This window comes from Sinohyriopsis cumingii, chromosome 2 (genome assembly GCF_028554795.1).
Source record: "Sinohyriopsis cumingii isolate HCF-2022 chromosome 2, ASM2855479v2, whole genome shotgun sequence".
Taxonomy (NCBI): domain Eukaryota; kingdom Metazoa; phylum Mollusca; class Bivalvia; order Unionida; family Unionidae; genus Sinohyriopsis; species Sinohyriopsis cumingii.
Genome location: NC_142962.1, coordinates 166,436,898 through 166,450,099, shown reverse-complemented (window position 1 = coordinate 166,450,099; position 13,202 = coordinate 166,436,898). Strand labels below are relative to the sequence as shown.

At 35.7% G+C, this 13,202-nt stretch overlaps 1 protein-coding gene across 1 annotated transcript in view; it reads right to left on the bottom strand.

Moving 5' to 3' along the window:
• LOC149806256 (dynein beta chain, ciliary-like) overlaps positions 1-13,202 on the bottom strand; it is a 185,028-nt gene that overhangs the window by 127,910 nt on the left and 43,916 nt on the right. Inside the window, exons 9-13 of the mRNA XM_089951202.1 lie at positions 11,665-11,930; positions 10,196-10,264; positions 4,756-5,138; positions 3,868-4,112; positions 1,155-1,766 (exon numbers count right to left, since the gene is read on the bottom strand). Coding sequence (XP_089807328.1) covers positions 1,155-1,766; positions 3,868-4,112; positions 4,756-5,138; positions 10,196-10,264; positions 11,665-11,930 — 1,575 coding nt within the window. The remainder of the gene's footprint in view (positions 1-1,154; positions 1,767-3,867; positions 4,113-4,755; positions 5,139-10,195; positions 10,265-11,664; positions 11,931-13,202) is intronic.

The following is a 13,202-nucleotide window of genomic DNA, read 5'->3' as shown; positions in this document are numbered from 1 at the left end:
TTTCTCGTGGGGGGAGGTAACAACACTATTAATACATCATCGAGTTGAATGGCTGTTATTTTCTCATGGGGGGAGGTAACAACACTATTAATACATCATCGAGTTGAATGGCTGATATTTTCTCATGGGGGGAGGTAACAACACTATTAATACATCATTGACTTGAATGGCTGTTATTTTCTTGTGGGGGGGTAACAACACTATTAATACATGATGGAGTTGAATAGCTGTTATTCTCTTGTGGCGGGGAGGTAACACACTATTAATACATCATCAACTTGAATGGCTGTTATTTTCTTGGTGGGGGGGGCAACACTATTAATACATCATCAACTTGAATGGCTGTTATTTTCTTGTGGGGGGAGGTAACAACACTATTATGTTGTTATCGACTTGAACGGCTGTTATATTCTTGGGGGGCAGATAACACTATTAATACATTATCGACTTGAATGGCTGTTATGTTCTTGTGGGGGATGGTAGCAACACCATTAATACATCACTGAGTTGAATGGCTGTTATTTTTTTTGGGGGGGTAACAGCACTATTAATACATCATTGAACATATCATGCACAGGAAATGAAATGAAATCCAACAAATTTAACAATGTGTTAAAAAATTAAAAAATGGTGGTAATGTCCTGAAAATCTAATTAGATCATCTACACATGCATATAAATAGCCATGCCAAATTACATCTGTCTACTGTATAATGTTTTGGCAATTTTCATTAGCACATAAATTGTATTGAAAGAGAGGAAAGTAACTACATTTTAAAACTGTTATGCAAAAATGTCAAAAGCAATTATAATTTAATAAATGATTTTTTAAACAACCTGACCCCATGCCTGACTCAATTTTTTCACAAAGAAAGACCACTTCTGAAAGGAAATTTGAGAAGATGAGGGGACCATGAGAGAGTTTGAAAGGCCCTGGGCATAGGGCTAATCAGGTTTTTTTAAAACAGCACTGCCAATCTGAGAATTTATTTTTTCTCCTATAAATGTTCCGAGTGGAAATATGAGTCACTTTAAAGTTGTATGACTTTAAACTTAATCCATTGGTTCATTTTTGGAAGGGTGTTTAGGGTCCTAGAAATGAGGCAAAGTTCCTGAGAAAGTTATTAGTAATACTTCTGTGCAATCATCACTGACCTGTTCTTTGAACTGTTTGAGAGTAGGTGGGTTTTCTGGCACACCATCTTCTGCATGAGCTTCGATCTCTTCAGTGGTCAGGACATGGCCATATAACAGGAACTGTCGCATGAACTCCTGGCGGTCATCCACCCACAGGTATGCATAATTGTCAAATGAATTCTTAAACTCTTTGCCTTTGTTCATGATGTTCTGCATACGGTCCATCAACTCCTGTCGCATCTTTGACAGTTCATCCATATCCTCAAGGTCTGGCTGGTAGTGTTCTTGCCCACTATGCTTTGCCAGACGTGGGATCAGTGAGGCCTGCTTATAGATGTCACCCACTAGGCCATCCACCATATCATAGAACCCATCAGCTGAACCATACTTTAAAGAGGGGATGAAGGTCATTTTAGGGGAACGCAATGTGGCCTTGAAAGAGGAACGTAGCTCCAATACGGCCTTGAAGAGAGCATCTGGGTTGTTCTTGGAATCAGTGTTGTCCAAGAGGAACTTCAGGCTGCAATGGATGGTATCAAAGAACCCATCCACAACACTCTCATCCACGTAATCCACATATGCCTTCCAGATGTCAGAGTTGGCATCAGCCTTGAATAGGCTAAGGTTGTCCTGGAAATAGTTATGAGACAATTATCACTGCCATGCCTAAGTTGATATAAATTTTCATTGAATTCAGCTTCAACTTCTTTTTAATATATGACATGGGCATATCAAAGAAGCACAATGCCCCGAATCACCCAGGAAAAGTTAGGATATGTTGCCACTAAAACATCAAAGGTGAATCATGAACATTTTTTAATAAGTTGCCATATCTATACATGTATTATCAGGTGTTACAAAGTCTACAAGTATGTAACATGGTATTAAAGTGACACCAGAAAGGAATATGTATTTACAGGGTTTAGAGGCACATCAGTACAACCCTAACAAAACAGTTCTGAATGTGTTTTGGTATCCCTCAAAAGAGTGTCATAAAAACAAAGATAAAGGTGAAAAATGTGTTAATTCATATTATAATATGTCCAATTATTTCTCCATTAACTTTACATTCTCAGGATTGTTCAGTATTTTTCCATACTGCACTGTTTCAGATTGCATGACATGTGTGCCTAAAAATAGTATATATTAGGAAATACATTGATTGTAAACAAACAATGTACATTCATGTAGCAGACACTTTATCTTTCGAGTTTTTCAATTTTAGCTGTTTTGTCCATTTGAAAGCAAAGATGATAAAAACTAAATAAGCTGCTTTGTCCATTTGAAAGTAGAGATGATAAAAACTAAATAAGCTGTTTTGTCCATTTGAAAGTAGAGATGATAAAAACTAAATAAGCTGTTTTGTCCATTTGAAAGCAGAGATGATAAAAACTAAATAAACTGTTTAGTCCATCTGAAAGTAGAGATGATAAAAACTAAATAAGCTGTTTTGTCCATTTGAAAGCAGAGATGATAATGTCAATGATGTGGATGAGCTGATTGAGTCAAAAATGAAACTTTCAACAAGCGAATGAATGTGATATTGCAGTAATTTAAAATACCATTCTGATCATTTAAACAGTTATTTAAAAGAAATATTCATAGAATGGTTCAGACTATGACCAGTGATCTCTTGGGTCTATAAAGTAGCACAGAAAAGAATACTGAATGCAAAAGCTATCGCATATCTATCAGAGACAAACCATTTTACTAGTCAGTCAAAACAATAAATTAGAGAAAAAAAATGCAACTGAACATTTTGGTAGGAAACTAAGAGCAAATAAGCCATGACAATGAAAGGTATTATTTTCACTGGACTGTCACACAAAAGCTGCTTTGCAATTTTACCCCTTTAACTATTTTGATACAATGTTTGGCTAGTGATAGAATACATACACTGTATGATACAGGTCATAGATGGGGTCCCTTCACAGCGAGCAGATAAGTGGCAGGGCATAAACATGTCTTCTTGAGCCAGTATTTAAGAATGGTAATACATATACTTACATTTATGAGTCTTGAATTTCCTCAATGTGTACTTTCTTAGTTAATTCTGCAAACATGAATGACATGACCCAGATACACACCAAAACTATACTGTAATTTCAACCACATTTCCAACTGAAATCACAATCTCCTTACAGCACTGAACTGACCCAATAAATCAAGTCCATCATAAGCAGAAAAGCAGAATTGAGTTATATCAACAGAAAAACATAATCCATTCATTCCAGACCAACTGCACAAGTCTTTTCAATGTGCATTCATTCAAAATATGACTCTAAATTTAAATTTTAGGTGGACCAAAACGAGAATGATTTTTAAACTAATGTCAAGCATGTGATATTCAAAGGTCACTGGGTGGTGATGTGTGATCATTAATATTGTTGCAGTGTATTGATGAATCTATGGTTATGTATTTATTTTGAAATACAGCATAAATTGAATTACTTTGTTTCTTGGAGTGTATTCCTTTATTATTAAGCATTAGGTAGGAAAACAAAATGAGTATATAATAAAAAGGTTATAAATGTGTATGGGAAAATATGAATTTGTTTTTTTGGAATAATACTGCACTCCCAAGGTTGTTTTTCACCACAGTGCAAAAATGGTTGCCTCTAGTAGTGACCTCTTAAGGAATTTACAGTAACATAAATGTCTTATTTACTATCAATGCAGGTATAGCAAAAATGAATATAAACAGAACATAATACTGCACATCAAGTGTTACCATAAGAAGTGCTTGAATCTTCTCTCCAATGGCCTTGATCTCACCATAGCGCTTGTTGAGGCGATCCTCCCTGTCATCCATTTGGAGGAGTGTCTCATTCTTCTCCTCCTTCCTGACAAACAATGGAGATTTGCTCCATGTAGCCATTAGATTCTTGATCTCCTCCACGCTGTTCTTGGATTTCTGGACTCGGGATTCCAGATCAATCACCTGGTCCCTCGTCTTCTCAATGTATTCCCAAATTCCTGCATAACAAAAAACATTTCACTCTGAGCCTCAGAAAATGCAGCTGTAAGGTTAGTCTGTCAAGTATATTAACTAATTTTTTGGCAAGTAGTTCTACAGCTGTAGGGTTAGTTTGTCAAGTAAAGAACCTAATTTCTCTGCAAGTAGCCCTGCAGCTGTAAAGTAGCCCTACAGCTGTAAAGAATAAATGTGACACACAGCACTATTTTTATACTTTTTCTTCCAAAATTTAAAAATCACTTTTCAATTATGTGGTATTATCTAAAAAATCCGAAATTATTGTTAACTCAGCTATGCTGTTGTAGCTACAACAGGAATGCACAGAGAAGACCTATCAAAAGCTACATGGTTGCAATTGAGTGCATTCTCACACATACATACCCCCTGCATTCTAGTGAGTAAATCCTCACACATACATACCCCCTGCATTCTAGTGAGTAAATCCTCACACATACATACCCCCTGCATTCTAGTGAGTAAATCCTCACACATACATACCCCCTGCATTCTAGTGAGTAAATCCTCAGATATACATACTGTCAGTTTTCCAGGTAAGTTCTCACTGTACAAAATGTCAATGTTCCAGGTAAGTTCTCACATATACATACTCTAAAAGTTCCAGAAATAGAAGTTCTCACATACCCTCAGTGTTCCAGTTGAGTGAATTTTCTGCCTTCTCCAGCTGTACATCCAGATCCTGCAGCTGTCCTTCAATCAGTGGGAACTCCACTTCAATCACTGTTGTCCTCACCTTGTTGTACAGGTTCACAGTCAGGTCCATGTTGGTGATGTACTTCCAAAGTGTGTCATTTTTCTCATAAATTTTGCTGGCACTGGCAGGAACATCTTCAGTTCCACGGATCTCCAGGTATTTCACCTCCCTTAGCACAGCCACCAGCTGGGGGTCAAAGTTCACTGACAGAAGCTTAGTTTCAGGGTTCCTGTTCAGCAGAGGCTGGTTCAGGTTGAATGAGCAGGCTTCATCAACACCAGCAATCCACTGCTTGTAGATCTGCTCGTCCCATCTGGAAAAACATAAAATAATATTGATGTGAATGAGACAGTATCAAGAGAGTTCATTTCATATGACATCCAGGCATTTGGATCACTTACATTGACTCTGTGTTAGCTTTAAATCTCAGCAAAGTGGCTCAGATGAGAAAACCTAGTTCTCACATTAGTGTCTAGGTTCTGCTCGATACAAAACACTAGGGGTGAAACGATACACCTGTAATGCATATCAATATGATTCATGATACACAGCCTGCGATATGATACATATTGATACACATATGATCATGATGGTTTTTCTATCTTTGGAAGGTAGGTGGCACCCATTCATGTATGTTGACATTCTGGTCCTATTTCCAGACAACAGATAGAAATATAGTTATGATATATTTATAGGCAATTCTCATTGATGAAAAGATAACAACAATACTTTCAAACAGACTACTTGTTGGTTGAATGTTAGGCCATTTAATGGTGGCTACTTTTAACTCCCTTTGTTTTGTACAATATGAATGATCCGAAAACATCTTAACAATTTCGTGTCTCTGTTAAATTTGAGAGACATTGCGATGTTATCTTCAAAACAGAAAGAATAATGCAATTTCCTCATGCAAAGAAAATTTCATCTAGATCAAACCGGCATGGGAATAAGGTTGAATACCAACAAAATCTATCACATTTTCCTTCCTGCATAAGATGCAGAAGACTGCTGCAGCCACATGTACATGTATTTGTTAGTGACAAAGGAAAACTTTTGACTACACCCAGTCCTATTCAACAATTTTTTTGTTTTAACTTAAACAAGGTGATAAACTTGAGCAGTTTGAAATCTGCCCCATTGCTCATTCTATGCTAATTTTATCTTTCCATCAGCAAATTCATTCACTGGTTAAATATCTCTGCATAAAAAAGAGAAATTCCAAATTTGTTTCCCATACACAAGTTAAGGAGAGAAGATGAGAGGATTTTATCTTAAGGAAGACCTCCTCCTTCGTCAAAGAAAAAAGGAGGGGGAGGAAATAATAATAATGACCTTATTTAAAGAGGGTAACACAATTAGCTAAAAACTAATCTACCCTGAGGCCCTCATACAAAGGAATTCTTTTATTTTAGCTGCATCTCTGAAGCCACTGGATATATTGGGTTTGGAAGAAGGAAATAGAGTGGGCATTTCTAATCTCAACTGGAATACTATTCCAGAGCAGAGTTCCAGAGTATTGGAAACTTTTTTTAAATAACTCCTTATTTGGTTTGGGAATTTTATACTGTTTGGTAGACATGGATCGCAGGTGGGGAGTATTACCAGGTAGCCTATACTGGAATAGTGATTGTAAATATTCAGGAGCACTATTATGAGATATCCTGTACATTAATTTGGCTTTTCTCAAATAGATTCGGTCTTTTATAGGTAATATTTTTAACTTACCAGCTAAATTTTCCTTGCTTTCTTTCTGGACTGATATTAGCCCAAATGCTCTTTTTTGAAGATGTGTCAGCTTTGCTATGTTTTTATCATTTGAATTACCTCATACTGTACTACAGTAGTCCAAATAGGGTTGTATGTAACTGTTATAAAATAGTTTTCTGTGCCTTTCAGGGAGAAAATGTCTTATCCTACTGAGAAGCCATAAACTTGAATTGACTTTTTTACTGATATGTTTGATATGTTCAGTCTATGATAGGTTATTATCTACCAGAACACCAAGTAGTCTATCATGACAGACCATTTGCAAATTTTTATCCTTCCATGTCAGACATAGTTCATCACTATCAAGATTTGTCCTTCTTTTCCATGTTGAGATAAGTAATATTTTAGTTTTACCAGTATTTACCACCATGCCATTGCATGTGCACCAGTTTTCCAGTTTGTTTCGGGCATTCTGTAAAGAAATTTCGAGTTCATGCATTGTGTTTTGGATGTCTGACAATGTTGTGTCATCTGCATAGAGATCTGTAGATGATATTGAGTCTCTTAGTAAAAGTCGTAGGTTATTAATAAATAAAATGAATAGTAATGGACCTAGAATTGAGCCTCGTGGTTACCTCTATATCTAATTGTTTCAGGTTCAGACAGAACATTATTTATGTAAACATGTTGTGTTCTCTCACTTAAGTAAGAAGTAAACCATCTAATTGTTCTTTCATCACATTGGTAGATTTTCAGTTTCCTCAAAAGGATTTCATGAGCCACCATGTCAAAAGCTTAAATAAATGGTCATAAGTCAATATTTATCTAAACTTCAATATCTGTCTCTCTTTCTTCCTGCCCCACTTTCTTAAAGCTCTACTGAAATCAACATCTTTGACAGATGTCACCTCCAGTTGTATAAGCATTAACCTGTTAATTATTTCTGAGCATACTCCTTTTCTTTGTATCAATATTGTTCTGTGCTTCTTTCTTAAGGGGCATATACATAGCTAGCTTTGTCAGCTTGAATATGTTGGGAAACTGATCTTTGTGACTGTTTTGTGCAATTTTCCAGAGATATTTAGTCCAGCAATGCTGTATAAGGGTATTTAGTCCATCAATCTGTATAAAGGTATTTAGTCCATAATGCTGTATAAGGGTATATAATCCATTAATGCTGTATAAGGGTATTTAGTCCAGCAATGCTGTATAAGGGTATTTAGTCCAACAATGCTGTATAAGGGTATTTAGTCCATAATGCTGTATAAGGGTATTTAGTGCATAATGCTGCATATGGGTATTTAGTCCATAATGCTGTATAAGGGTATTTAGTAAATGCTGTATATGGGTATTTAGTCCATAATGCTGTATAAGGGTATTTAGTCCATAATGCTGTATATGGGTATTTAGTCCATAATGCTGTATAAGGGTATCTAGTCCATAATGCTGTATAAGGGTATTTAATCCAGCAATGCTGTATAAGGGTATTTAGTCCATAATGCTGTATACAGGTATTTAGTCCATAATGCTGAATATGGATATTTAGTCCATAATGCTGTATAAGGGTATTTAGTCCATAATGCTGTATAAGGGTATTTAGTCCGTAATGCTGTATACAGGTATTTAGTCCATAATGCTGTATACGGGAATTTAGTCCATAATGCTGTATAAGGGTATTTAGTCCATAATGCTGTATAAGGGTATTTAGTCCATCAATGCTTGTGCAGATGGAGGTATTAAAATAAAAATCTTTTTTTCTTAATTTCATTTTGTTTATCTTATTTAATCAATTTATCATAATCATGATATGGATATATGTATATAGTTTTGTAGTATATCATCCACAGGGCAAAACTGATTAATTAAAAAAATGAAAATTGCATTATACTTTTAAATTATCTGTACTTTAATTAGGTTCAGTATTTTGCCCTTTGTACATTTAATTTCAAAATACTACTGAAAGGTCCATGCCATCTATTTTTTTGTCCATCCAGCATGTACATCTGACTCATATTTAACACCATATCAGGCTCAAAATCACTCACTGGTATCTCCATTAACACTTTCCCAGCTCCAATCATATGAAATCACTATCATCAGCAAGTATTTTCTGAACCAAATTGTAATGAACCATGCTGCAATAATTCAGAAACTCTAAGATTTTCTCAAGTGGTACACCATATGGTTTCTTCATGCAGTTCATATCAAAATGTTGGATGCTCGAAGTTTGTGGAGTTTTTTATTTTGCAAATTTTGCTAAGGATGCTGAACAAGCTGATTTATACAATACTTAAGTCAGTAAATGGAATCTTCCATTTAGAAATGGAACTTTGTTTCATCTGCCCATTCATTACCTTTATACCAATGTGACTGTAGGACAGGTTTATCTGCCCATTCATTACCTTTATACCAATGTGACTGTAGGACAGGTTTATCTGCCCATTCATTACCTTTATACCAATGTGACTGTAGGAATGTTTCATCTGCCCATTCATTACCTTTATAGCAATGTGACTGTAGGACAGGTTTATCTGCCCATTCATTACCTTTATACCAATGACTGACTAGGAAAACAATGACACTTCATGCATTCTTTCAGCACATCATGTTTCTGGCTGTCAGATTCAAGAATTTTGAAGGATTTCAATATGGAAAGGGAGGGAATTAAAAAAGACAAACTTGGATTTTTTCATTATTATGATGTAGTTCAAAGCTATTAGTGTGGTTGTAATTTTCGCAGTATGATGAGGTATAATTTAAGTAAATAAACTCACATGCCATGAAGTATAATGTAAATAAATTCACATGCCAAGAGGTATAATGTAAATAAACTCACATGCCAAGAAGTTGTTGTTGTTGTTGTTGTTGTTGTGGGGTTTAATGCCATATTTCAGCACACGATAGGCTATGCATGGCGGCCAGTATTAATGGTGGAGGAAGAACCCGGGAAAACCCCGGGAAGAACCACCCACCCACGAGAAGCTACTGGCGAGCTTTCTCACATACCCACGTTAGCCAAATCCTAGACTCGAACCCACGCATACAGAGGTGAGATGGCAGTGATCCGTAACGGAGAGCGCTTTAGACCACTCGGGGTCCCCATGCCAAGAAGTATAATGTAAATAAACTCACATGCCAAGAAGTACAATGTAAATGAACTCACATGCCAAGAAGTATAATGTAAATAAACTCACATGCCAAGAGGTACAATGTAAATAAACTCACATGCCAAGAAGTACAATGTAAATAAACTCACATGCCAAGAGGTGTAATGTAAATAAACTCACATGCCAAGAGGTGTAATGTAAATAAACTCGCAGGCCAAGAAGTATAATGTAAATAAACTCACATGCCAAGAAGTACAATGTAAATAAACTCACATGCCAAGAGGTGTAATGTAAATAAACTCACATGCCAAGAGGTGTAATGTAAATAAACTCGCAGGCCAAGAAGTATAATGTAAATAAACTCACATGCCAAGAGGTACAATGTAAATAAACTCACATGCCAAGAAGTACAATGTAAATAAACTCACATGCCAAGAGGTGTAATGTAAATAAACTCACATGCCAAGAAGTACAATGTAAATAAACTCACATGCCAAGAGGTACAATGTAAATAAACTCACATGCCAAGAGGTATAATGCAAATAAATGAACTTACATGCTAAGCAGACGAAGCATTTGCTCATGCTTGGTGAAAACTTCCTTGGCATCATCGGTCTTCATCACACTGAAATATTGATCAATTATTGATCTGTTAATGATCCATATCATTTCAAATAACATACTACTTCTACATTTTGACATACCTTTAAATAAGTATGTATCACAAAGAAAAAGGCTGACCTGGGGTTCAGTCTGAAATACATATTAAAATGAGAAAAATGATGGACCATTAATGTATATTGCTATAGAAAATTAATTTGGTTAATTAACTGGCCAGTGGACCATTGATTGACTGCCATCTCCTGCCATGATAAGCTGTTTCCTGTAATAACAAGAACAAGAGAGAAAGAGATAGAGAGAAAGAGAGAGAGAGTCTGTGAAACTGGCCATGAACTTTGAGAGCTACAGAGCCTTTCTTCAAGATGGAGGACACAAATAACTAACAATTACAAACACAGAATCATAAATAAAATACATGTACTTATTTACATGCTGTTGTGTTACTGGAGCCAAAATAAAAGAATGTAACCCATATATATCCTACAACGGACAGAAAACTGCTTTTGGAACTATTTACATTTTGAAAATCAGGTATTTCAATTTGGTCTATTGCTTTTAACATGCAAGAAAAAATATTAAAACTGAGTTTTCTTTAAATATAGATTTTGTTTACTAAACTTAGAGTTCTGTGTACAATACACAGAAAGAATAACACAGGTCTGTGTACAATACACAGGAAGAATAACAAAGGTCTGTGTACAATACATAGAAAGAATAATACAGGTCTGTGTACAATACACAAAGAATAACACAGGTCTGTGTACAATACACAAAGAATAACACAGGTCTGTGTACAATACACAAAGAATAACACAGGTCTGTGTACAATACATAGAAAGAATAACAAAGGTCTGTGTACAATACACAAAGAATAACACAGGTCTGCCAGAAAAATAAATTAAACCCTTCCTAGGTTGAGTAACAAAACTGACAAACTGCGCACAGAAAACTTATTAAAGTCATCATTGGAAGTCTGCATATTAAACGTATCATGTCAGATTTGTGAATTATAAAACTGTGTTATTATAGATAGAGCATGCTACCATTACTGTCAAAAGATTTATCACACAGCTGTAAAAATACAATTCTTCCATTTTCCTTTCTAATGCAATAAAGATAAAACTATAATGTGTACTGTGATGACTGAGTCAGCATCTGTCAAAAGACAGTACACTGAGTTTCAAATTTCATTTCATTGAAAAACAAAAGGAAAATTGATGCTAATATTTACATATAACTATTGCTTTGTATTATCATAACAAAGTCAGTTGTATAATTCTTACTGACAGCTCATTTGAATTGCATTTCCAATAGTGCATTCAAACTGTATCTTGGAGTTTCAGGGTCTGTACAATTCTTACTGATCTATTGTGTATGATTTCGACTACTGATTTATGAACATACGGATGTTCTAGATGTTTGTAGTTGGACATTGGGATGGCCAGTCTCTCTCTTAGTTCTTGTGTCCACTTCAGGCTCCCTGTGACCTTAGGCATGTTCTTGTGGATGGGGATTTCACCCTCGGCCTCCTTGATCTTCAGCTGTTCGTCATAGACCTCCTTGACTGTGTCCAGTTCCTTGTGCATCATCTGCACAATGACAGGGTACTTCTCCTCAAAGTCTTTCTTAATTAGGGGTCGATCAAGCAGGTTCCCCATAATGTCCAGTAGCTGTCAATATATATTTATATCTATACACAAGTATTACTTAAAGATAATAGGAAAACCAAATAAGCTAATTATTCCTGGGAACATTCCTATATAAAAACTACTATGGTTTTCCATTACAAATCTTCACACTCTTTATTACATTTAAACACCTGACACTCACCCCCAACTATGACAGTAGAGTAATAATTCAGCTCATCCCACCCCCAACTATTACCCTAGAGTAATAATTAAGTTCACTCCACCCCCAACACAGACCCTAGAGTAATAAGCAAGCTCACTCCAACCCCAACAATGACCCTGGTGTAATAATTAAGCTCACTCCACCTCTTAACTGTGATCCTAGGGTAATAATTATATTTTACATTTGTCTTCCTTCAATGACCCTGGTGTAATAATTAAGATCACTCCAGCCCTTAACTATGATCCTAGGGTAATAATATTTTACATGTTATGTGTCTTCCTTCAATGATGGCAAGTAAACTGTTTGGTCCAAATTTGTCACTGTCAGTACCTGACATCTTTTGTACATTTGATCTCTAACCCCTCTTTCCAGTATCCGAGAAAAGGAAACAAAAATCTAAATCATTACTAAACTTAGGTGAAAAAGTGCAATATACAGTGTTAACCCACTATAACACACCAGTTGGGTCCATAGAAGCTGGCCATGTTATAGATCAAACCATGTAATAACCAACCAAATCAGTTACAGATCAAACCGTGTTATAACCAACCAAATCAGCTGATAAAATGATGCATTTACCTAAAATATGCCAGGCGGGGAGTGAGTGGGTAATAAAAGTGGGTGCAAAAATATGCTTTTGATTAAATGAAGACAAAAAACTAGTCTGAAAAACACTTGTATATTGACAACTTAGATTTGTATAGTACAATCTGTAATTTGTAAAGTACTGTACTTGTATATAATAAATCCATGAATTCGCATATAGATCACATGTTATAAATTTCATGAATGACTCAACACATCCCGTAAGAAAAAACAAATACTATGTATGAATAAAAAATGGTAGTCCTCGTTTTGATCTATATGTCCTTTAACAATTCACCAAATTTGTTGCCAGTAGCACATGGCTAAAGCTGTTTAGCATTGCTACATGTACATGTTCTTAATTGACCTAGATTGTGGTCAGCTGGAGACAGCAACCTCTTGCCAAGGCTAGGGAATAAGGCTATTGAGAGGGAAATGAAAACTTGAAAAACTTAAAAAAGTTTAACAAACATCTTTGTAAGATAGCCCATCTTCAGCTAACTTGA